Source organism: Pantherophis guttatus, chromosome 2 (genome assembly GCF_059756535.1).
Source record: "Pantherophis guttatus breed Tessera chromosome 2, ASM5975653v1, whole genome shotgun sequence".
NCBI lineage: Eukaryota > Metazoa > Chordata > Lepidosauria > Squamata > Colubridae > Pantherophis > Pantherophis guttatus.
This window is the reverse complement of record NC_142064.1, coordinates 228,418,582-228,445,725: the sequence shown is the minus strand read 5'-3', so window position 1 is coordinate 228,445,725 and position 27,144 is coordinate 228,418,582. Positions and strand designations below refer to the sequence as shown.

Sequence of the window (27,144 nt, the reverse complement as noted above, 5' to 3'; positions counted from 1 at the left end):
CAATGCACTAAGATGAATTTGGTACTGAGTACTAACAAAAATCAACAGCAAAACACTTTTAGTCCTGTTGAACTCATGCATCATGTTGGAAACATTATGTGATTAAATACATTATAATAACGAAGAGTTAAGTTCTATTTCTCAAGGATCCTACATGATAAATCATTCTGAAATTATATTTGTATTTAGTTTGAAGGGGTCTGTCATAACCTTCCTTCAAGAAAGAAAAACATTTTTGTTGCCCAATGTAATGTGCCATCAAATTTGCACTGACTCTTACTGACCACATAGACTTTCTCTTGGTAAATCTGTCCCCAACCTGCCCAACGAGAATCCCAATATCCCACCTATCACCACCGTAATTGAACACAAACAGTAGGAAAGCACAATTATACAAGAGAAACATATCAGCCAACTTTTCCCACTTGCAACAATCATAATACAAACATGCCTTTCTAAGATCTAGTCTCTGCTGTGTTTTGAATACATTGTCTTTATCTCATAGTGAACAATCAATCTTAACTGTATTGATAGTAATGTTTTATTTTCCATCTTGTTCCATCTAATGCACCATAAAGGGCAAATTAAAAGTGTATTAAATCTGCTTATAAAAAACATTACATAGTTTGATTCACACAGGCTCCTAAATAATGATTTCTTTCTTTTTAGACTTGCTATGAAACATGAATCCTCTAATTATGGCTTGTTTGAGAAAAATCCTGTCTCACCATGCCAATAAGATCTCAAAAGCTATGCTGACAAACTTACAAAATATGCCCAGTAATTATCTCTGCATTTCCATGATCTACCCAAGCAAGAAAAATGTGGCATCCCACAGCCCTTAACCATCTCTACAAAGCATGATCCGTGATGAGGAATGATGGAGCAATAATTTGGTAACAATGACAATACATTACAAAAATATGCAAAAATATAAATTTCAAGACAAGCCAATAAAACCAACAATTATTTTGAAAGTATTTATATTATGTTATAAGAAATACTGAGCCACTATATCATCTGTGTAACAGTGAACAGTTTGATGTAGAAAGAGTTTGGAGAAACTCCCTAACTGATTAAATTCAAACTTCTTAGAAAGGTGGATTTGGGAAATAATCTTACCTGATGAGAAGTCATTAAATACAGGTAACTGGAATCAGATGGATCAAACTGCATAATAGGATGGACAGGTTCACTGTAAGCCACCATAATTGATTCCCTGCTTATAACCTCCATGGAACTGTTCAGATTAATCTGTAAAAAAAGGGAACATTTTATATAACCTCCAATGTCATAAATTTTGAGGAAAAAGACGAGAAAGAAAATGAACCTATAAAAGATGTTAAGAAAACAGTAGCGAGAACTATGGAATCTTGAAAAATATTAAGTGCAAAAGTTCCTTTCATCTTTAACTTGATAACACAAGAGCATGAAGTAAGAAAATGGTGGCTATTGTAAACTAAACCATCCATTAGAAGCATATAAAATTCTTGAATTGCTAACAGGATTGAAATATGTGCTGGGTTATTCTAAAACTGGAGGTATTTTTAATATGCAATGAAAGAACATTGCTAAGTCGTAGAGCAATTACTTGCAAGAACCCTGGATTAAAGAGTTGAAATAACCCATGTTAGCAAATCAATGGCTAAGCATCTTGAAGTATATTGTTTTCTCATGAGTTTAAGTTCATCTTAATTTTGTTCATGTTTTCTGGACACTTCAGAATGTTTAATAACAGTTACACATTATACTGCTGTAAAATGATTAAGGGAAGAACTATCCACATGATATGGCCTTGATTCAAAATTTTTCTTTTTGATTTAATGCCTATTAGTTTGCTAATGTGGTTTTAAGAAGAAAATACAATTTTAAACTGTAAATCTAATTGGGAATTATATAACAACCATCTGAAACTTATGAATATATGTAGAACTATATTCATGGATTTATTAAGTGTGAGGCATATGGAAAGACACTAATGTAATAGTGACCTGATCACACATGTTCCTTCTCTGCTTATGAAGTGGGTCTCTCTGGACATCATGGAAAGACTGATCAGTATCATTTGGTATGATCAAACCTGAATATTTTAATTAAATACACATACACAAACATATTCTTTCTTATTTCCTTTCTTCTTCCTTTTTAAATTTTCTTTCATCTTCTGCTGTATACAGTATATTAAAGCAATTTTTTTTAAAAAAATGCCCCCCCCCAAATTTCCAGTGTTGTTTTTAGACTGGAATTAGTCAGTCATGCATTATTTAAGCTAATCAAGGTTTAACAAAACCATATTTCAGAAATACACCTTGGTTTGTCTTACAGTTTTAATTTGCAATATATTTTATGGAACGCTGGAAGTGTTGCTCCTTTACATTTACTTTTGTTCTGTTAATGACTCTCTTGAATGTGCCACTGATAATGGGCCTTGTGATATGCCTTCGTCTGGTGTACTTTATCATTTACTGGACCATATTAATTGCCTATGTGATAGGAAATTATAATTGCTGCCTAGGTACTGGCTGAACATCGCCTACCCTCCTTTTACTGTCTTGTCTTGGATGGGAAACCTGAATTATCACTCAAATATTCCGTATTACGTGCCAAATAAGAAGGAGCCCCCAAGGTAAAAAGGCTTCTGGTTGTGCAGCTGTGGAGTACAATTAGATTATAGCTATCTCAACAAATTATCCTAGGAATAAAAGAGCTAGGAATCTTTTTCTAATGGAGGTTCAGCAGATAAGGCTGCCATTTCTGATATGATAATGGAAACAGAGCTGTGTGAATATAAGCTGGGTGAGGAATGTAGTTCACATTCATTGCCTGTGCAACTGACTCTGAGGCCAGTTACCTAGCACTTCAGTTGTGTAAACTGGGCCTCTGGGCAAATATCAAATCAGAGAGAGAACCTCAGCTATCTTTCCCACCTGCTTGGAACATTTTCAAAGCAGGAAAGAAATCAGATTCCCTTCTTTTCTCTTCCTACTCTGATCTAATATTCTAAATTACGTGTTATTATCTTCAGATTGATATAAACCAGTTTCTAGTTATGTCTTTCCATGAGAGGGTGGGGTCTATTTAGCAGGCATAGGTGTAAGCAGCATTTGGCTGACACAGAGCTCTTTCCTCAGCAAACAGCATGCAGTGAAGTTATGGCAGCTGCTGGCTGTTGCTGGGGTAGAGACCATAATGGTGCCTTAAATTTTGGTCTCCAATGTATTGTTTCAACATGGATAAAACAGGCATATTACATACTCATCAGTTCAGCAATTACTATAACCAATGAGGCATTGACCAATGCAAGTGTGGGGGAGCCTGTTTTTTTCACAAGTACCAATCAAGAGAGGAAAAATGTATAAATAGGCATTGTTAATAACTAAAAGCTGTGCAATAACATTTTAAGTACAAGCACTTATTCCGACAATATATTAAATAACATCTTGATTACACTCTAGCCTCAACTGATGATTAAAAGTTAAGAATTAGAAGATATTGTATATCCATATGCAACTTAAAGGAACAACTAATTCCTTCTTTATTGAAGAATGAAAGCCTGTGTGATGATCGCTTTGATGAGTGATTAATTTTTCTGTTTTGAGTTAAGAGAATCTTGGATTAATATGCCAGGCCAGTCTTACATTTCCCAAACACGAATTCTTTAATTTTATCAACAGGATTGTAATCAAATAAGCTGCATCAGCGTAACTTTGCCCATCAGTTGCAGGAACTGGCTATATCTAGTCTAATGAATAGAAGGACTAGGGGTGACATAATAGCAGACTTTCAATATCTTGAGAGGCTGTCACAGAGAAGAGGGAGTTGGCCTATTCTCCAAAGCACTTAAGGGCAGGACAAGAAGTAATGGATGAAAGCTTATCAAGGAGAGATCCAATCTGGAACTAAGGAGAAATTGCCTGAAAGTGAGAACAATTAATCAGTGGAACAGCTTGCCTCCAGAAGTTGTGGGTGCTCCATCACTGGAGGTTTTTAACAAGAGATTGGACAGCCATTTGTCCAGAATGGTTTCCTGTTTGAGCAGGGGGTTAGATTAGAAGACCTCCAAGGCCCCTTCCAAATCTGTTATTCCATATTCTGTACCTCATAAACATATTTGAACACTGGAGAACAGAATTATTATTTGGCTTGCTCAAACTATTATTTACAATAACATTTATTATATCCCAGGGATGTATGATGGACTAAATTTCCTATTAATGAAAGATAGATGAATACAATCAATTGAATTATCTAGAGCATGGGTGTCAAACTCGCGGCATCACGTTGCTGTCACATAACATTTCATGATGTTTTTCCCATTGTGGAGCTGGGATGGGCGTGGTCTGCACGTGACGCATCCGGCCCTCAGGCCACCATTTTGACATCCCTGATCTAGAGCAGTGGTCCCCAACCCCCGGTCCGCGGACCGGTGCCGGGCCGTGGAGTACCTGGCACCGGGCCGCGCAGTGGCCGGGGGACAGGAACGCTTCAGCGCAAAGGCTCCTGGGCCGTGCGCAATGGGCCTGCGCAAAAGCTCCTGGGCCGTGCGCAATGGGCCTGCGCAAAGGCTCCTGGGCCGTGCGCAATGGGCCTGCGCAAAGGCTCCTGGGCCGTGCGCAATGGGCCTGCGCAAAGGCTCCTGGGCCGTGCGCAATGGGCCTGCGCAAAGGCTCCTGGGCCGTGCGCAATGGGCCTGCGCAAAGGCTCCTGGGCCGTGGCCCCACCCCTGCGCGCGCTCAGCGGGCCGCGGCGATAAAAAGGTTGGGGACCACTGATCTAGAGGACAGGAAATGTAGCATAACCCAACTACAGTGGGAAATACGTTCTCTTCTATTAACTATCATGTGTATGATTATGAAATGTAAGCTGCAGGCTCACCACTAGTCTTGACTGCCTGGGACACAATGTCAAGCTAAGAAATAGATAATAAGATTTTGCTAGTGGTAAAAAAAGAATCGAGGCTCCTTGCAATATAGACAGAATCTTCATTTACCAAGTAAAAAAGATGCCTTAGGCAGTCTACTTTCTTGTTTGTGCAGACACAGCTACACCTATTATGGGAACTAAAATTTCTGCAAGGTTCATTTCCTTTCGTTGTTAAAAGAAATTCTATTTTTTAAAATTTATTTAAAGAAAAATATGCTGTTTAGAGGATTTCTCAGAATTGTGGTTTCATAAGTATACACAAGCTGTTTATCAATACTACATAAGGCTTGCAGTTTCTTCCACATAAATATGAAGAACATGCAAATAACACTGAACAGAATTCATTAAATCCTTAAGAGATGGGAGATAAGAAAGAATAATTAGTATGGAAAATAAATGCCTCATTAGAAAACTGATTAATGAAGAAAGTTAGTCATTTTGACCATAAATCAAATAATAATTTGCTGAATAAATCACAGTTGGCTTGGTTCATTCATACTATGGTTTGGTTTACAAACTACAACTGCTTAGCATCACTTAAATGAGTTAAGTGATGGGTTGCTGCTGGTTCGGACGAACTGATAGTTCCAATGATCAGCTGGCCCCACCCACCTGTCCCGTCCTACCCTGCCCTATATTTCCTTCTTTCTGGCTCAGCTGATTCAGACGGCACAGCTGATTTCCACACTTCCGCTATTCTACTTATCAGGGCTGCCTTAAAAGGTAAGCAGCTGAGCTTCAAATTCTGTACTTTGAATGCTGCGTGCAAACACGTTAGCCGCGTGCCCGCGCAAAGCACACGCTCACAGAACCGGTTGTTAAACCAGTTGCAGCCCACCACTGAGCTAAACCGATCAACATGGCATTTAGGAACGGGAGGTTAGGGTTAGGGTTAGGGTTAATTTTACCTTAAGCAGTCTTCCATTTGCTGTTCCTAAAAATACAACTGTGTAATTATTGATACTGGAGACAGCCACCGATGTAAGGCCTGGTGAAATAAACACTGGTTTAGCCTTGATTGGATGCAAAATTGATAATGGATGTTGGAGATGTGCTGCACCACAGTCCAGTTGTTCTGGTTGCAACTGAAAAGAAAAGGATATATTAGTGGATATAATTTTATTTATTTATATTATTCATTATGCCTTATGTGCTACTCAATTCATGAAGATTCTAAATAGCTTGCAACAATTAATGCATCAAGACTATCAGGACTAATGAAATAGACCTCCACTAAATATGCCGCATAATGATTGCAGGCCCAAATACTCTCCTGAAAAGTTAAATCTTCATGACTTAGTCCTACCTAGAACAAATTGTCATAGTCCAGACTTCAAATGACCAGACTTTAGATGACATATGCAACACTTCCTGATCCAAAAATGGTTGCAAACTGGCACATAAGATGTAATTAAGCAAAGATTCTCCTCACCATAAGCACTACTTATTTTTTCCAGCAGATGCTATTAGTCCAGGAGGATCTGCAAGTTCTAAGCTTGGAATGCTATTTTCATCTAGTTAGATATGAGGGAAAAACCCTGAAGGTCTCATCTCCAAAGGAATCCTTGTGCAAGTATCCCATGACAGGGCCTTCCTGCCAATGCTGCTATTTTTATGGAACAGCTTGGCCTTATATACAGTGACTATGTTTTCCCTAATGAATTTCTATGAAGAAGTAAAAACAGGGCACTGGAAGAGAGCATTCAGGATTGTTAAGTGTTGCATCTAGCCATATTAATCAATGCTATTAAAATGCATATTACTGAGTACTGTTATTTTTAATCTTTTGTTTTTGTTTTTATGTATGCCACTTTCAGCTATGCTATTTATTTTTATCCCACATTTATTATTTTTATAAACAACTCAAGGCAGCAATCATATCTAATACTTCCTTCTCTCCTATTTTCCACACAACAACAACCCTGTGAGCAGTGGTGGGATTCAAATAATTTAATAACCTGTTCTCTGCCCTAATGACCAGCTGGGTAGGCATGGCTTGGTGGTCATGTGACGTGTGGGCGTGGCCAACTCATGTCGATGGGCGCTTCACCTTTACAATAATAATGTAATAAGGGTTAACCGGAGAGGCAATTTTTGTAAGCAGGGCAATAAAGATTAGGCTAGAAACAACACCAGAATGTTTCCTTCCTGCCTTCCTTACAGGATTAGCCCTATAAAGTGGAAAAAAACAAAATAAGATCTTTTCTCCGAACTGCTTAGAAAGTTAACAACCGGTTCTCTCGAATAGGTGCGAACTGGCTGAATCCCACCACTGCCTGTGAAATGAGTTGGGCTGAAGAGTGCTTTGCTTAAAGTCACCCAGCCTAACTCAGGACTAGAACTCACAGTCATCCTGGTTTCTAGCTTGGTGCCTTAATCACAGGATCAAACTAGTTCTGGTTTGAAATATAATGGCATAGAAATGCTAGTATAAAATAAAATATAGCTTTAAAATAAATTCCATGAGGCCTATATTCTAAATATAAATACAAAGGTTCATAACCCATTCCTAATTGAAAAGACAATTAGGAGTACTCTTGTTTTATGATACATAGTGATCTAAAACAGAGATACATATTTTTTTTTAAGTTCACTTGTTCTATTTAATGTACACATTTTAAGGACATTCAAGGAGGATATGGATATGGCAAAGAAACTAAATTAATTATTTGCACCTGCAATTTCTACAGAAGGTATAGGATAGATGCTTAAGCTTGCACTGACTATCTCTGGGAGAGTACTGAAACTACTAAAACAAATTGAGTAACAAGATATATGCCAGGACCTGAGAGATGACACAGTAACAGAGTTTACAGATGATACCAACCTATTCAAATCAACAAAATATGTGTCTCAAAAGCATATCTTTGCACTGGGTAAAATGATCAAATGACAAATGTAGCTCAGTTGAAATAAGAATAAAGCTATGAACATCTGCGGCAAGTAATGCTAATTTCACACATATTCTGATGGGGTCTGAAATGTCAGTGATTAAGGGAAAAGGGATCATATTAGATTGCTCAATGAAGATGTTGACTCAGTGGGTAACAATTGTGGAAAGGGCAAATTCCATGCTAGACATAACTAGGAAATGGATGGAAAATAAAACTTAAAGCTACTTTAATCCCTATGGATGCAGACAAACAATTAAAATATACATTTTAATATGTGCATTTTCTGAAGAGTAAATCACATTTTAAATTGGGTATATTCGTGTTGAATTACTCTGCAACATTAAGTAACTACTGTATATATTATTAAAGTCTCTGGTAACATTTATAAGCTAACTAGATACGTTTAAACTCTGCCCATGTTCTTTAATGCTGCAGCAGTATTACTCTATCCAGCTGTATAATTTTACTTCATAAAAGTATCCACTGACACACAGTTCTAATTTCCCCAGAAAGACTTTATTTTAACTCTCGTGTTCAATTGATTGCATTGGGGAAAATTAGCATACAAATCTTGTACAGAATCAATTAGGTAATAAATCACAAGTAATGCAATGCAGGCCAAGCATATAAGGCAAGCAATTAAGTATCAGATATGTGAATTATATCTAATAGAAGGGGTGCCTGGAAGAAGGAGCAGCTGCATCAGAGGTGTCCTTGAAAGCAGCCATAAGGTTGCCTGGCTTGCAACCTTATTTGCAAGGGGGGGGGATCATAAAGGAGGAGGGGAGATCATAAAGTGGCCACTAAACCCATAACACTATTAAGTTCTCATTTGGGCGAACTGCAAGGATTCCACTTTCAGCTGACCAGCACTTTCCCCAATGGAGAAGGATCTTACTTAGGGTTACTTCCTTAACCAAGGTAGGAGTTAGGAGCAAAGTACGAATGACTAAATAGCCTTTATTACTAGCCTGGTTTCTTTACAATAATCCAGAGAATTTGATTTTACTGTTACATATAAACTAACCAATACAGGTAGCCCTCACTTATTGACTGAAGTAACGTCTGGCAACTTTGTCACTAAGCAGAGTGGTTATTAAGCATGACACGTGACTGCACACTAAATTACAACGTCAGTTCTGTCTGTGGGGTTGTTCAGCAAATCATGGCAGGTTGTTAAGCATGTCATGGGACTGTGACTTGCGACTTCCTGCCAGCTTCCTCAATGACTTTCTTTGTTGGAAGTTGGCTGTGAAGGCCGCTAATAGAAATCACAGGACCACAGGATGCAGTAACCTTTGTATGTGCATGCCAGGTGCCAAGCACCTGAAATGCAATCAGGATTAAATTTTGCAGAGTGCTTCTTTGAGTTTAATGGCAGAAATTTCCAGATATCAGACTACTGAAGGTTATTGATGTTTCTTCTTCCAATCTTAAAACCACACTAATCTTCTTCCAGTTTAGCATCCCTCAATATATTTTCTGCATATAGTTTGAATAAATAAGGAGAATGTGTATAGCAGGCCTGCTGGCATTTTTTAAAAAGCTCAATAAATTGACGCCCACCAAACAATGCTGCCATCAAGAAGAATCCACTGCTGCCGCCCAAAAAGACACATGCCTTCAAGCCCTTCCAATATCTCCATGCTCCAGCTTCAGTGCTCCCTCCTTTTTGCTAGCCACCAATCAGCTGATTGGTATGCCAGTATCCTTTTGTGGCTCAAGATTATTTTTAATTTATCGATGTTGCCCTTTCCGCTCTACAAGTATGCACCCCTGGTATCATTTTTTTTGCTGACCTGGAGCCAGTTTGTTTCTCATTGTTCTCTCCAGATTGCTAAATAATTGTCCTGTGTATAGGTTTCACACAAAGATAATGAAATGTTCCAGGATCCCTATTTTCCTAAGAATATTCCACAACTTGACATGGTTGATACAATCAAAGGCTTTTTTATAATTTGTGAAGATCATGCTTTAGTACTTGGGCTTTCTTGCTTATCCTTTACACATCAAGACTAACAGCTATTGTTTTTGGTCTTTTCTAAAACCAACTGGAAGATCTGGCATCTCCCTTTCCAGGTATGGCTCTAAACTGTGTTGGATGATCCTAAGCATTATTTTGCCAGTGTGTGAAATCAAGGATGTTTTATGATAGTTTGCACACTATATTAATTCTCCTTTCTTTGGAATTTGCATGTAGATAAATTTCTTCTATTCTGTCAGCCATTACGTTTTTCTCCAGATTTGCTGACGTAGTTTGGTTAGAACCTTTATTGATCCTTCTTCTGTGGTTTGCATATTTCTGTGCTGATTCTTCTGTTTTGTGTTTGTGTTGCTGTAGATATTTCTATAACCTTCCAATTTGGGAATGATGAGGAATGCTTATCTAGCTTCATATTTTAGGACTATAAATTCTTGTAGATAGGGAACATATTCTGAGATATCTTGAATGTTGACATTTCTACAATGCAATATTTCAATGTGCTCCTTCCATCTTTATTTGATTTGCCATGAAAGTTACTATTTATCCATTGGTATCATTCAGCATACCAATTTGAGATTGGAACTTGCTTCTGAATTCAGGATTCTATCCTTGTTTTTCTGTATCTGTTTCCATTTTCAGTGTCTTTACTGATGACCTAATACCATTTTTTGCCTCTTCTAATTGTTCTTCAAAATTCTTTGAGATCATTGCCTTCCTTGGCTTTGGCTTCTCTTCTTGGCAATTTATATCTTTTGTTTTAAAATCTGATTTGCTTTCTTCTGTTATTTTATATTTGGCATTCTCTTTCCTCATTCATCCTTAACAACTTCTTTGATTTCATTTCATCATTCCTAAATGAGGTTCAAGACTTCAAAGTGATCCTGATGGAAACCGGTTGGCTTTTCTTCAACATTAGCTTGGAAATTGCATGTGAGCCATTTGTGAGCTGAACCATTGTCAATTACATCTTTGCTGTTATAACTGCAGTCTTCCATCTCCTTCAACTAGTAAGAGTCCATTTGATTTCTGTGTGCTCCATCTGGTAATGTCCATATGCATATATAGCTGTCATTTCGGTTACTTGAAGATTGTGTTAACAATGAAGAAATCATTGGACTGACAGCAATTGTTTTCCTGCTTAATTTCTGTTTCCAAGGCCATATTGATCCAACTACACTTTTCTCCTTACTATTTCTAATTTTGCTATTCCAGTCTCTAGCCACAAGCAGTACATTTTGCCTGCATGTTTTGTTCATTTGAGGTTGACCACAGAACTCATTGAATTTCTCTTTTTTTGGATCAATGATTAGAGCATAAAGTAGGACAATAATCATATTAAAATATACAGAATATGCCTATTGCGGACAATGGATTCATGTAATGGTTGTCATGTTTGCAGATGACCGCAGTGATTTGCTTAATGACTACCACAAAAGAAGACATGGTCATGATGTGACCCACTTAATGTCCAGCATGACTGACAACAGTAATTCCAGGCTCAATTATGGTTGTAAGTCAAGGACTACCTATATATATTCTCTTGGTGACCAGTCCCGGTGTCCTTCATTCTTCCCTGCCAGGAATCTGAATGGAACAACTCATCACCACCACATTGCCTTGCAACACCATGCCCCGACCAACTCACTGTGGGGAAAACACATCCCTGCTTGCCCCTCTTTCTACCTGGAAGCTGTCAGGATCCAGCACAATAAGCTGAAATGAAAGATCCCTCTTTCCCCAAGGCTGGGAACGATTGGCATTTTAGAAGATTAAAAGTCCCCAAGCTTGGAATGGTGTGTGTGTCAGAGGTGGTATTCAGCAGGTTCTGACCAGTTCTGGAGAACCGGTAGCGGAAATTTTGAGTAGTTTGGAAAACTGGTAAATACCATCTCTAACTGGCTCTGCCCCTATCTATTCTCTGACTCCCAAGTCCCAGCTGATCGGGAGGAAATGGGGATTTTGCAGTAACCTTCCCCTGGAGTGGGGTGGAAATGGAGATTTCATAGTATCCTTCCTCTGCCACACCTACTAAGCCATGCCCACCACCATGCCATGCCCACCAAGCCACACCCACAGAACCAGTAGTATAATTTTTTGAATCCCATCACTGGTGTGTGTGTCTTTGTGTGTGTGTGTGTGTGTGTGTGTGTGTGTGTGTGTGTGTGTGTGTTTTGAACAATGACTCCAACTTAGATCAACTTTTGTGATAAGGGCCTTGAAAGTGATGCAAGGAAGCCATTGGAGAAGACGTGCAGGCTGGAAGGAATTTTTACTTCCCTTAAGCCAGCCTGGTTTTGGAAAGCAGAGTGGAAGGCCCAGGCTTGCAGCGAGTTGTCCCCATCATGAGTTGGCCGGGTAAGGGGTCCCATGGCAAATTGGCAGGAGTTGGTGGTGGCGAGTTGGCGGCAGGAGTTGTCATAGACACACACACACACCGGGAATACCTCCTCCATTAGGAGGAAACATAGCAGGACTCGGAATACTGTAATTGTCTGCAAAAATATCTTTTTCATTTCTACATTAATCATATCACTTTTAAAAACTGCTTTCATCTTTAAAGCAATATTTACATTTCTTCCTTTAAGAAGGCAAATTTCTTTTTATTATTGTACAGCACTATTCCTTTCACTGTTTTATTTAACAGATGTTCCGTGACACAGCAAATACTTACAAATAGAGTAATCATGTGTAGTGGCGCTGTGAAAGACTATTGTATTTTGAGGGTGTATTTTGATTTCTCCTTCATATTTAGAAAACACTATAAATTTAGGGTTCATTCTGACCTATGTTTAATCCGCTTGTTTTGTTTTGTTTTTATTCTTGCTGGCAAGGTAGGGAAAATCTTCACAAAGCTGCAAAGCACGAGCTTATCAAGATAATTCTCAGTCTTTCATTCCCATCCAGAGTTATGCACTATTCAGTCAAGGTCTAGTCTTGCAATCTCCTGGCCATGAAAGCCGTGCCATGAAATCATGGTGCCAAGTTTTAATAAAAACCCCGAAATTGCGCTTTGAGCCTTGTCACAGGCTTGAACACTCAATGCTGTGGGGGGGAAAAAGCAGCCCTGGCCATTGGGGTCTCTCTGCTGTTGACACTGGGGGGCTTCCAACTGCTGAAGCGAGAGCATCTTGCTTGGTATGGTATGTTATGCTTTCATGTTTTTGTTTACTTCTGGGCTGCTTAAGTTCTTAATAAAATTTCTTTTCCTACTGGTGTGTTCGTTGTCCTTGGATCTTCAAAGAACCAATTGTCTGGCACCTGGCCACTGCTTGACACTTGGCAAAGGCTCATAGTCTCATGCCGCTTTCATAATGATATCTGCAGTGACTTTTTTAAAACTATAAAATCTTAAGCTGATCCATTGATAGTAAGTTGCAATGGAATTTGATTCATATTGAGTCTGTCATCTGCACCTCTATAACTGTCTGGTTCTGCAACCCAACAAGACAGACACAGACTTCAAAGGATAATTAGAACTGCAGAAAAAACAATTGCTACCAACCTCCCTTCCATTGAGGACCTGTATACTGCACGAGTCAAAAAGAGGGCTATGAAAATATTTACAGACCCCTCACATCCTGGACATAAACTGTTTCAACTCCTATCCTCAAAACGACACTATAGAGCACTGCACAGCAGAACAACTAGACACAAGAACAGTTTTTTCCCGAACACCATCACTCTGCTAAACAAATAATCCCTTCAACACTGTCAAACTATTCACTAAGTCTGCATTACTATTACTATTAATCTTCTCATCGTTCCTATCACCCATCTCCTTCCACTTATGACTGTATGACTGTAACTTTGTTGCTTGTATCCTTACGATTTATATTGATTGCTTCCTAGTATGATTTGATTGCTTATTTGTACCCTTTGACTATCATTAAATGTTGTACCTATGATTCTTGACAAATGTATCTTGTCTTTTTATGTACACTGAGAGCATATGCACCAAAGACAAATTCCTTGTGTGTCCAATCACACTTGGCCAATAAAGTATAAAGTATTCTAAAGTATATGCAGTGTAGACAATACATTCCACTGATGGACATAACACCTTAGCCCCAAATTCACCTTATATTTCATACCAGAGAAACAAATAAGCAAAGATAAAACTTCTATCTTCATCTAAATTGAGGTTTCTGTTTACTGTACACAAGCAAGTCAGAATGATAAAATCATTTCTAGGCCTTCTGAACTCTGACTTGACTGATCATATTAAGTACTATATATTTATAGATGAAGTACAATACTCTCTTCCAGGGCTGTTGATTTTTGGAAAGTCATTTATTGTCATGTATTGTATATGACTGCTTTCTCATAGAAAAGAAAACAAGGAAAATACTAAAAGTATACCAAAGGCTACATAATGCATAAAGGCTTCTACTGTACTTATACACTCTGACTACTATGCTGAGCCGCGGTGGTACAGTGATTAGACTGCAGTACTGCAGGCTACTTCTGCTGATCACCGGATGCCAGCAGTTTGGCAGTTCGGGTCTCACCGGCTCAGCCATCCATCCTACCGAGGTTGGCAAAACCCAGTTTGTTGAGGGCAATATGCTGACTCCGTAAATTGCTTACAGATAGCTGTAAAGCACTGTGAGTGCTTTACAGTGCTATTGCTATTCTTGTTTACATAGTGATTTACAGAAAATTCAAGTCAAACCAAGGAGACAACACTGATGCTAACAAGCATTATATTATTAAACTTTTAGACTAAGAACACATTTAACATGTGAATTTTGAAATACACAAACATATTTAAGAAAGGCAATCAGGCAATTTTATTCTGCAGAAGTAGAACTGTTTTTGTTGAATCACAAAGGGGATGAAATCCTAATCAACAAAGCTCTTTGTATTATTCCAAGGTCTCATCTGTTGTTCTGAAGCCAGAAAGTGGAAAGTACAAGGCCAAGAACACTTTTCCATTGCTTCCAGTAGACAAAGAGTATCTGCCTCAGGGCAACCGTTGCGGCCTGCAGGCGCCTTCCTACATGCCAGATCTCCCATCTGGATTTCAGCAATTGTGCTGCTGCGGAGCTGGAGAGCTTAGAGTGCCAACCTTCCTGTGGACCTCGCTTGCCAGACGCAAAGCAAAGCGAGGGACACAGGGTGGCTGGTATGCCCAGCTCTCCAGCTCCATGCTGAAATCCAGGTGGGAGATCTAGTGGGCAGGAAGGTGCCTGCGGCCACAACAGTTAAAAAGGAATAGTGCTCATTCATTTCATGAGTTCCAATTAACAAATCCTTGGGTTACGAATGTAATTGGCTGACTCCATTTCATTTGTAACTCAAGGATTACCTGTAATTATTAACACTGTAGCTCATAGCACAGTCAGCCAGATGTTTGGACTGGATTTGACATTTTTACCCACCTATCAAGTCCTTTCCAAAGACCAGGGATAGATAGACATTGTTGTTTGATGGTGCTAAAGGTATTTTTGCAGGATGTAAGCTGTTCCAAACAAAGCTGCTTTTTGTAATAAACTGATGGTGATTTTGTCAATGCCGATGTTTTGGAATTGCATCCAAGATGACTATTTCTTTTGCTACTATCTTCTCTTTTGTTTGACACAGCCATCTTATTATCTTTACATTGTTTGTGTAAGTTTAATGGCTTTAAGTACTTTTCCAAACAGAAAAGCTATAAAATAATGTAATTAACAAATTATATATATATTTCCCAGTAATCTTTCTGCCCTGAGGAAAATCAAGGTTACTAAATATTCTTTTAAATGTGAGAAAAGCAATTAAAGTACTAATTAATCAAACTGGAAAAATCCAACAAAAGAGGAAGATCTTAATCTCTTTCCTAAAATGAAAAAGGGGGGCTAAGGACATCTTTTAAAGAGTAGATTGCATAACTCAGAAGCAAAAAATGAAAAAGAAGTCCCTCTTATATATCTGTTTGGGAAACAGATCTCAGAAAATAAGAGTTTATTTAAGCAGGCCTTGCCTTCTAATTTAGTGACTAAGCAGATATCTCAAATTGTCAAGCTCTAAACTGTTTAGGGCTTTAAAAGTCAAATCCTTCATCTTAAATTGGGCCTGAAAAACAATCAGCAACTCTTTCAACTTGGGCATTATTAAGCCTTTGTTAGCAGATTGGCTACTGCATTTTGCATCAAGTAAAATTTCCAGACCACTGTTAAAGAATTAGAGACCCTTGAGATTTAACTGTTGCCAGGTTGACTGACTCAGGAATGGTTGTAGCTGGTACATGAAACCTAATTGTGCAAATACACTCCTTGGAGGATGCAACGCGTGCACAAAAGCAATATCAGCCTATTCTATGCAGATGCAAAGGAATCAGAAACCTTGTCTGTTGTCTTCATTACAAGTACTCCAAATGGGCTTTAGTTTAGGCTTAATCCAATTCAATATAAAATTTCCCTGGTATATGTCTAAGCTACCATTCTTTCTATGTCATTGCTCTCAGTTCCCCTATTAAAAACAGTTCTGGTTTAACTCAATGAATGGGAAAGGGAAACTGTGCTTAGAATTAATATCTATTGCTTGGGCCACTTCATATGCCATAGATTCACCTCAAAGTCAATTTCAAACTAGCTAGAAAAATCCTGAATGGTTTTCAGGGAGTCTTCCTTACCTAGTCATCTTAGTCTTAGGTCACTCCACCATCTTTGCAAAGATTTATACCAGCAAACATCCTAACCAGGGAATCAAACAGTGGTGAAATTCAATTTTTTTTACTATCGGTTCTGTGGGCGTGGCTTAGTGGGCATGGTGTGGCTTGGTGGGCGTGGCTTGGTGGGTATGGCAAGGGAAGGATACTGCCAAATCTCCCTTCCCTCCCCACTCTAAGGGAAGGATACTGCAAAATCTCCCTTCCCTCCCCACTCCTGGGGGAAAGGTATTGCAAAATCTCCATTCCCACCCCACTCTGGGGCCAGCCAGAGGTGGTATTTGCCAGTTCTCCGAACTACTCAAAATTTCCGCTACTGGTTCTCCAGAACCTGTCAGAACCTGCTGGATTTCAACCCTGGAATCAAGAACATGGCAACTAACAGAACTTCTCTAGATCATCAAATCATATCAAACAGAGCAACAAATCATAGAGTATAGCTTACAAAAGGACAAACTTTAAATAAGAAAAAAATATATTGCTCCTTTGGGAATAGACTGCACCAAATATAAAATTGCATTTGAGTATGCTCAAATACTAAATGTATTTATTCGAAATAAAAAGTATGAATACTTTAGAATACATAAGACCAAATTCAAAATGGAGGAGCAGAATGGCAAATTAGAGAAATGAAAGACAGTTTGCATGGATAATATATTTAGTTAATAAGTTAGTAAATAGTTCAAACTGAGAACATTTGGCTTTTTAAAACTTTTAAGATTTTTTTAATCATGACTTATTTTTCTAAAGTGTTATGTATCTTCCATGAGATACAGTGAATTTTCACTTCATAAATCCTTGTGCAGTATATCATTATAGCAATTCACTTTTCCTAGATATTATCTTCTTGAAACCATGGCTTAGTAGTTTGTTCCCAATGTATGTTATCAGCCTTTCCTAACAAGAGATTCTTACCCAGCATGATCATTGCTGACAATTCTAAGAGTTGAAGCTCAGATCTGAGAAGGTTATAATATATGTTAATTTAAGTCCAATTCTTCTTCACCTGCTGACAGCATACATAGAATTCTATTCCTGCTGAATGATAGAAAACTCTTGAATCTTTATATCTATGAATATTGGGGTTAGAAGTAAAGCAAAGAGGCTTTTGTTACCTTAAATATTAGGTATAAAAGGTAATGCATTAAAACAGAGGTCTTCAAACTTGGCAGCTTTAAGACTTGAGGACTTCAGCATAGCTGGCTGGAGTATTCTGGGAGCTGAAGTCCACAAGTCTTAAAGCTGCCAAATTTGAAGACCTCTGCATTAAAATGACACCCTTTTACCAATCCCTTCCCTCCCCCCTCCATTTTCACTATCCACTGCTTTTCCAAATAGAAAAAGAAAACAAAGTGCAAAGTTTGTGGCTTAAACTATGATGACGGTAAGACAACAGAAGAGTGAGAAAAGGATAGCACAACTGAATTAAGGTTGTCCTAAGTGAAGTTACTTCACTGACCTGCCTTTTAGTTTAAGTTCCTTAATGGGATATGAATAGGAAAAGAATTGGAAGATAGTGCTCCCTACAGGTTATAACCCTGACAGCAGGCAAAAATCTCTCAAGCACCTGAATATTTCAGAATGTGATATTTAAAAACTGATGGGGGGGGGGAACCCTACTCTGATTTGACCTTATAAAGACCGGAGCATAAACAGAAAAACTGCCTTCATTATGTCCAAATGAAAAGTGCACATATTTAATACAACTGTAGCTAAGCACATATCATCAAGTTGCATCACCAATTTGATCTTGGTTGATCTCAAAAAAAAGAAGGCTGACCTTATCAGAACTTGGATGAGGCGGCTATAAAATCCCAGTACTGTAATCTAGATCAAGATTTGAAAAAAAAAAAAAGGCCCAGAACAAGCCAACAGAAAATAGTTTTCTTTTGTTGCCAAGGTAACAACACAGACACATTTAGGTATGTAGCCACCATCCGAGCTTGATTCAAAACAGAGTTTTCTTTACCTTAAATATATTCAACATGTATAACTTGCAGACAGATAATAGGTTGAGGATTACACAATTATTATAGTATTAAGGAAAAAAAGTTATAATAGAAAACAAGAGAATAATGGTCTTAGAGATAAAGAAAAATATATCCCATTTAAATTACTTTATATTCATCCCCCTCTCCCTTAAATCTTGAACCAGAGACTTCAGATAATTAACTATAGCTTTTACTGTAGGGAAGAATAATTCAACTAGAGAGATTGGCTTTCGGGAAATCTGTTTCTGAAGAGCTACAGAACTTCCTTTCTGTAGCTCTTCAGAAACAGATTTCCCGAAAGCCAATCTCTCTAGAAAAAACTCCTTTTTTTCATGAGTGTCATTTTAACTCTTCTTGTTAAAATGACACTCATGAAAAAAAGGAGTTTTGTTTTTTGTTTTGTTTTGTGGGTTGTGAGCTTGAAACAGTTCCCCCCCCCAACTGTTAGGATAGGGATGAGCCAGGAGAGAACTTCCAAATCTGAAGTAATATTTTATTTTGGATGGAACATAGGGAGCTAATAGAAACTGAGTGTATTGTAATGTAGTGGTTAAAAGTCTGACCTAGAACCTAGGAATCCCTTATCAGCCATGGGCCAATCATTCGCAGCCCAACTGATATATAGATTTAATTTTTAAATTATTTTTTAAAATTTAAATTGATAAATTTAATTTTTGTTTGTTTGTTTGCTTCAGAATTTCAAATCTAACAACAAGATGTGTGAATATAAACTTATTACAGGTAGTCTTTAACCTATACCCATAATTGAGTGTGGAATTATGGTTGTAGGTTGTTGCAGTTGTTAAGTGAGTCACCATGTGACCAGACCCAATTTTACAATTTACAGTTTTTGGTGGTTGTTAATTAAGCAAATGCCATGGTCGATAAGTAAATCCATTTTACCTAACAAGTCTTTTTGCCAGAAGTCAGAAATAAACATCAGAAACTGGCAAAAAAGTTGGAAATTGCATTCATGTGGCCGTGGGACACTGCAAATGGCTACGAGCCAGTTGCCAAGTACCCAAAATACGGTTATGTGAGCATGGGGTGTAGGTGTGCAACCACTTAAACTTTGAAATCAGGTGGTAAGTAGTTTTTTGGGGGGAGTGTACATCATAACTTCAGATGGTTGCTAAGTGATAGGACATAAGTTCTGAGTCCTTCGGGAGTAGGGCGGTATAGAAATCAAATAAAATAAATAAATAAGTTGAAGACAACCTGTAACTGATTGCCTCTATCAATCTATAATGAGTCATCACTGTGGTTATAAATGAGCATTCACTACACAAAAGCTAGTGAAATTAACCTCCATTCCTTGCGAAAAATAAATAGTTCTCTGCTGTGACTCTTGTCGCTCTGGAAGAGAATTAAAATTCAGATCTTCTCAGAGCCTCCAAAAATAATGTTCTGCTACACTCTGGTTGAATTAGCCAGCAATTATGGAAATTATTGGTGTCATACTTTCATAATCGTTTTGTTTTTATAACAACATTTTGTGGAGCATATTGAAATGTAAACTGCCTCAAATTGAGATGGCATACAGGGTTAAATATTGATTTTATTTATGTATATATCCTTTATTATTTTTACAATTAACTCAAGGCCGGTGAACATAGCCAACATACCCTCCTCGTATTTTCCCCACAACAACAACTTTGTGAGATAAGTTGGGCTGAGAGAAAGGGACTGGCCCAAAGTCACCAAGCTGGCTTTCATGGCTAAGGTTGGACTAGAATTTATGGACTCTCGGTTTCTAGCTTGGTGCCTTAACCACTAGGCCAAATTGACTCTCCAATTTGGCTCATTATATGAAAAGCAAATGACCAACACATTTGAAATTAGATTGCAAATCTAACAGCTAAATGTGTAAGTGTAATATTATGCGTAAAAATAAATAAATAATATAAATGTATAATAATATAAATAAATATAATATAAGTAAATAATATTTATAATTGTATTCTGAGAAGAGAAAGCTCTGAATGATTCTTTTGTAATGTTGATTATAACGCAGGTTCTTCAGTATCGATTTTATATTTCCCTATATAAATTAAAAACAGTTTGAAAGAAGTAAACTCTTTCTATTGTTATAGCATTTAGATGAAAATCTAATACAATCATCAATAATTAAAAGCTTGCTTCCATTCTGTATGCATTGTTTTTATAATCAATGCCGAAGGAAAAAAATGACTCTATCATGAAACTAGTATACCTGATTCAAAATACTCGATGTAAGATAGTATATTCTTTCAAGTGATATTATCGAAAGCTATATACAAATGCTCTGAATATTACGATTTCATCTGTACAAGTTTAATTTTTTTGTTTAAGATGTGTGAGCCATTTTGCATTTATTCTAAAGTGTATTCTTTTTTGTTGAATTTTTAATGTTGCAATTTAACTTTGCATCTTTGTTTTCTCCTTTTGTCATAGATCCACAAATAGTATTCTCTTTAGATGGCTACTATTTCATTCTGAAGAAATTCTGCTGAGCCTATTTAGAGAAATCTCTGCACTTTGACTTCAATTTATTGCAAATTGAGTGGAAATAGAGAGAAAAATAAACTGCATATAGAATGAAAGAAAACTCTTTGAAGTCTGCTCAGTTGAACAAATTATTTTAACTATTGTAACATATCCGAAGATTGTGAGCTGAAAAGGCTGTTTCTAGGGCCACACACCATCTATTTTTCATAGAACCTACAGCGTGCTTGCTCCTCTGCTTGTCCATATCAGGTGGATAAATTCTAATCGGAGTAGAAAGTAAAAGTAATCACCAGCAATTTAAATTGCATTGAGAAAGAAATCAGTAATTGGTACAGCTCCTGCAATAGAGATATGTGATTGGGCTGACTAAATGTAAACATGAAGGCTTCTATATTTTTCACTAGTTGAATCTTCTGAGTAATATTTGGGGCAGCTTCATGTATAATAACTTGCAATAGTTCAGGTTTGAAGTAATAAGGGTGTAAGGGACAGCAACCAGAACATCTCATTTCAGGATTGTTGTAACATATACCAGTTGGAGCTGGTTAAAATCCCTCCTGTCCATAGCTTCCATTTGCCCCCAATTTTTTTAAAAAATGTCCCTCAAGGAGAGTGTAACCAAAGCTTTTAGACTTTTCCTGGAATTCGATTCTCAATGAACAGCTATTCTATCTTAAGCCTAAACCCATTTCTTCCCACCCAGCCCTCTATAGCTTAAAGACATTGAGTCAAGTTGTGTTCTGAGTGTGGCCTGCTGGGGAGATAATATGCAACTAGATATCAACAGCTCTTGATGATATATTATTATTTATACCATCAGATGGCCTTTCTCAGCACTCTCATGCACATATTAAACTTAGTGGGGAGGCCGCCAGGTCCCAGGAATCTCTCCAGTGACCATGAGTGGGTGGAACTACACAATAACTATAGAACTTTAGGAAATAGATTCACTGAAGAGTAGTACCTCCAATCTTCAATACTTGTAGACAATTCAAAACGATACTATGGTTTATACTACTGAATACCGCAGATAAAATATCTCACATACCCTGTCCAAATCCCACCACAGATAATTCAAAAGAACGAACAGTGCTCTATCCTATGCCTAGCCTTGAGCAATTATGACTTAAACACCTGAGAGGATTCCAAAAGGAATAAAATTAATATTTTTAGATATTAGCATACCAAATAATCCAGACTTATACATAAACAAAGTTATTATCCTACAAAACTGCAAACTAGTAACTCTCTTTCTTATCCCACCCCACCAGATAGCTGTCGTGAGGAAACTAGGAGGAGGAAGGAGTATTATGCTCGCCTCCTTGAGTTTATTTATTATAAAAAATAATAAAGGCAGGATAAAAATAAAATACATAAAACATATTTCAGGGGGTTAAGGCAAGAAAGGAGACTCCTGTTTTTGTTACAGGACTAGACTGCATTTTTATGTAGGTCACAGAAGAGAACACTTTCCTTTGTGGTCGTTTTCTTGGCTTCTATAATATAAAATAAAAGGAAGGTAACCTTCAATATTAGCACAACTCTTGGTTATTACATGGACATATGAATAGTCTTAATACAAATATATGATGTATTTACAGAATTTACAGACAGCTCTATCCTTCTTAGCCTACTCTACTATTCATGCAATTTCCATCGTTCATATCATTCCTGCTCTCCAGTGGCTATCAGGCAAATGCTTTAGCAAAGGCTGAAAGATGGTATATTTTTAGAGTAAAAACAGATACTGCAATTCAGTAATGGCGAGCCTTTTCGGCACTCAGTGGGAGTGTGTGTACATGCGCGCATGCAGAAGAGGAGCTGCCCAGGGCACATGCGCATGCCCAAAAATGAACTTCTGGTTTCTGGCCAGCTAGTCTTCTGGGTTTCTGGTGTGCATCCATGCATGACAATCAGTTAGCCAGCACATATGTTCATGCAGGAAAACGGAAGACCAGCTCTTCCAGTTTCCGGCACTGCCGCATGCACGAAGGCCAGCTGATCATCGCGTATGCATGTGTGCCCGAAACCTGGAAGAGTAACGGGCAATGCCATGCAAGCCAGGCGACATGGCTCCACGTGCCAATTCAGGCACCATTGCCATAGGTTCACCATCATGACTGTAATTATTGGATATAAGCAGGAGAAATGCAGAATTAATAATGACATGTCTTTTACAAATTCATATCAAAAATAATTATCTTGAACATGTGTAAATGAAAAAATATTGGAATGTGAACAACATTTTAGGAAGATGTATTTTTGTCATTTTTTTACAGCAGAATACGCCACTTAATATCATTTAGGCTACCAAGCATTATTTCATGCTAAATTAATTACTGGAGTAAACGAAATGTTTTAAAAGAACCAGTAGAAACTCTAATGGTATTTAGCACTTTGTTATTCTTACTAAATCAAAAAAAGAATTGAAGTTTGAGATTGAGAAACAGTAATTTAAGATAGATAAAATATAAAGTCATTAACACTTTTAAGTGCATTAGAAATAATATACTGTATTAACAGTTAAAGTATACCTGACAATTTCAGAAATCAAAATAAATATATTAAAATCAGCATTATTAAGCTTTAATATCTCAGCTGCAGAAAAGAGAACAATTACCTATCCATTAAAATCCCAGGAAATGAATCTTACTTAATTAGTAATGATAATGTTGGATTCAAGTTTTTAAGGCCTATTTCCATTCAATCATATATCAGTCAAGATCTCTTTGGAAAAGGCAAGAAAGTTCTTGTATACAAAAAACTTCTGAAATCTTTTTGTCTTCTAATTTTGAAACTTTTCATAAATGTTTACAAGCAAAACATAAAAAAATAAGTAAATGTTTTCCAACAAGATGAAGAAAAAGAGAGAAAGTCTCAGATATACAATATAATTTATTGATCTGCTTTATTTTGTTAACCACAATTAAAATTAATCAGTTAAAATTAATCTACAGTTGCCCTAAAAAAATTAAAGTTTCTACTTCTTGCAGTTTTGCCAAATTACGACGTTGACATATATGTGTTGGGGAAAAAAGATCTATTCTTCTATTCACAATGTAGAATTATGTTTAAAAGTAAATTATTTTTAAAAATATCTGAAATTTGAAAGAAAATAATACAATAATATATTTAACATTTTAATGAACATTTTTAAAATCTAAATGCTTTGGAAGCTTAAAGCATTATGAAACTATACATATGTATATAGTATCTGTGTGTGTAAAACTATATGTGTCTGTAAAAATAATTATAAATTTGAATTGATTGAAAACTGATCAATATAGTCATTGAATAAATATATTAGTTTTATAATAATAACTTTTCTTGCAAACATTATCACTGCAAAAATTAATACAGAAAACTTAATCTAATTTATTCTAACCAACACTTTGTGATGTTTAGTATGACTGTTAAATTGTTTTCCAGAATTATTTTATCAGTTAAATTGTTATGTATTGTATATAGTGTATAGTTGTCAGTTGAAGATCTCATTCTGGTCCTCTATTGGAGCAGGAAAATACTCTCTCCTAATTGGTTGTTTGATCAGTTTCATATAAAAGGAGCTGTGTCAGCCAGGGAGTGTGTTTGCCTCACAGTCAGTATTAAATAAAGAACTGTTAGAAATCACTCCGGATTGTCAGTTTGATAACTCCATGGAATCTGTTGAACAGGAGTCATATGTCCTGCTATATTTAATATAGCATCTATTTTAAAATTCAGACATATTTTGCACCATTTGAGAATTTTCTACATTTTCATCACAGTTAAATCAATGAATGTTATCAGGGCAGACACTTGCTGTTTTCAAAGAGCATTAGGAATACATACAGTATCATCTTTGTGTAGCTACAACACAAAGTACCCAAGCAATTAGAGCTATTTGGGAAACATCTATCCTTTCTGAAAAATGTACATCTTTTATATTGCTATCAAACTGGTCAAGTTGATTTTTCCTCATCTTGTGCTAATATAATTCTTCAATCTTATACAGTGAAAACCTTGAACTAAGAGAGTGATGGATTAAAGAACAATAGCCCCTGAAAAAGCTATTACAGTCTAAGTATTATATGTTTAAGAAACAAAATCCTTTGTGTTTCTCTAAAATCACTCTACTCAGAAAATGCGATTTTTCTGCTTATGCTCCTCAGGGACAGAAGTCTTAAGTCAAATCTCCTCTTTCCAAGGGCATTCCACCAATTGAGAAAGCTCAGCTAAAATGTCACTATTGAAATTGTTTGGAATAAGTAATCTGATTTATTCAGACTCTACCCTATTATCCTGATCATATTTTCTTAGCCGCTCTTTTCTCAAGAGAACCCCCCTTTTTTTAACCATTCAAGCTGTGTTTCTCATTTATGTTCAGCTCCAGCTTTAGTAATAGACTTCGAGCCTAACTTTCCCAGAGGACAAAATTTTGGATTGACAATAAACTTTGTTTCTTATACTCTTAATACTGCTTCTAATAAACTACATTGGAAGCAGCCTGCATAGTTCCCTTCCAAAAAAAATAGCCATGTACAAATGAAATCTTTGTAGTCAGTTGATCAGGTTTGCTTATATTTAATCATGTGTTACATTATTTAATAAAATGTCATTTTCTCTTATTTTTGTATTATTTATTAATCAAACGTACATAGCTGCCCATATTACATAAAATAATTCTGGCTGGCATACAACAATCCAATTTTTAAAAAGCTAATGAAAACAAACATATAGAAATATAAACCCCAGGAAAGGGAGAATAAAAATATACACCTCAACAAGGTGGAGTAAGTCTGAGTAAGTCTCTGGTTGCATGAGAGCCACAGGCCTAACAACATATTGATGTCTTAAGGGCTTTTTGGAATAGTAAAAGATCTGATGTAATTTTGAGGGCAATATAGCTCCATAAAGCAGGCTTCATAGTAGAGAAGGGATGTCTCCTAGAACCCACCACATGAAGTTTCCTAACTGAAGGCAGACAAGAAGCAATGGGTGGAAACTAATCAAGGAGAGAAGCAACCTAGAACTAAGGAGAAATTTCATGACAGTTAGAACAATTAATCAGCAGAACGACTTGCCTCCAGAAGTTGTGGATGCTCCAACACCAGACGTTTTCAAAAAGAGATTGGACAATCATTATCTGAAGTGATATAGGGTTTCCTGCTTGAGCAGGGGTTTGGACTAGAAGACCTCCAAGGTCTCTTCCAACTTTGTTATTCTGTTATTCTGATGATAACTGCAACATGCTATTCTGCCAGATCTAATGGGATGAGATGATGTAACCAGAGACCCTCAGATAACTCAGTCATATGTCACAAAGGAGTTGAAAACCAGCATTGCTCTGAGGGCAACCCTGGGGTCATTAACTGAGGCGAGACCAGGTGAAGTCAAACAGGAACGTTTATTGCTAACAGAACGGGTAGAGAGAAACAGAGCACACACAACGGGGTTTGACAGCTATTTATACTACAGCTGTCAAACCAAGCAACCAATAGAAAGGCAACATTCTCCCGCCGGCAAGTCCATGCGTCTTAACCAATCAGGGACGCCCGTCGTAAGTCGAGGACTTAACACCCCTTCCCTCCTGGATGGGACAGGCGTAGTCGGCCAAGTAGGCAGGGCGCCTGCGCGGCCGGGTCGATCTGCGCAGTACGGGTTCGGCGGCGGCAGGAGCTGGAGGCGCCTCTGCGATCGGCGGAACTCCCTGCGACTCGTCTGGCACTCTGATGTCAACTTCTCCGGTAGGCGGCTGGCATGGTAAGACTGGTTCCGGAGGCGGGTTTGAGTTAGGGAATGTGGGTATGTAGTCAGGAACTGGACTTGTTGTGTTGTCTCCCAGGTCGGCTGGGTCCTCTGGCCTGGGCGTTAAGCGAGCTCTTAGCTGATTAATGTGGCGATGCCAAAACCGGCCATCGGGCAACCGGACTTGGTACGAGTAGGGGCCAGTGACTTGTTCGATAGTCCCGGGAAGCCACCTTGGTTCACCCCCAAAGTTCTGGGCATAGACGGGGCTGCCCACGACGAAGTTGCGGTGTCGGCCAGTGGAGTCTGGGGGCGCATCCGGAGCGTAGGAAGGGTGAAGACGATCGAGGTCAGTGCGAAGGCGTCGACCCATCAAAAGTTCTGCGGGGCTCCTGTTGGTCGAGGGGCATGGAGTTACGTGTTGTGCCAACAGGTAGCGGGTCAGTTTCTCTTGCCAATCCCCATGGCCGTAACGTGATAGGGTTTCTT

General features: G+C 37.7%; 1 protein-coding gene across 1 annotated transcript in view; it reads right to left on the bottom strand.

The window, feature by feature from the left end:
• The window catches only part of PLXND1 (plexin D1), a 179,103-nt gene that overhangs the window by 124,514 nt on the left and 27,445 nt on the right, over positions 1-27,144 (bottom strand). Inside the window, exons 2-3 of the mRNA XM_034431590.3 lie at positions 5,832-6,008; positions 1,123-1,254 (exon numbers count right to left, since the gene is read on the bottom strand). Of these exons, the coding sequence (XP_034287481.2) occupies positions 1,123-1,254; positions 5,832-6,008 (309 nt within the window). The remainder of the gene's footprint in view (positions 1-1,122; positions 1,255-5,831; positions 6,009-27,144) is intronic.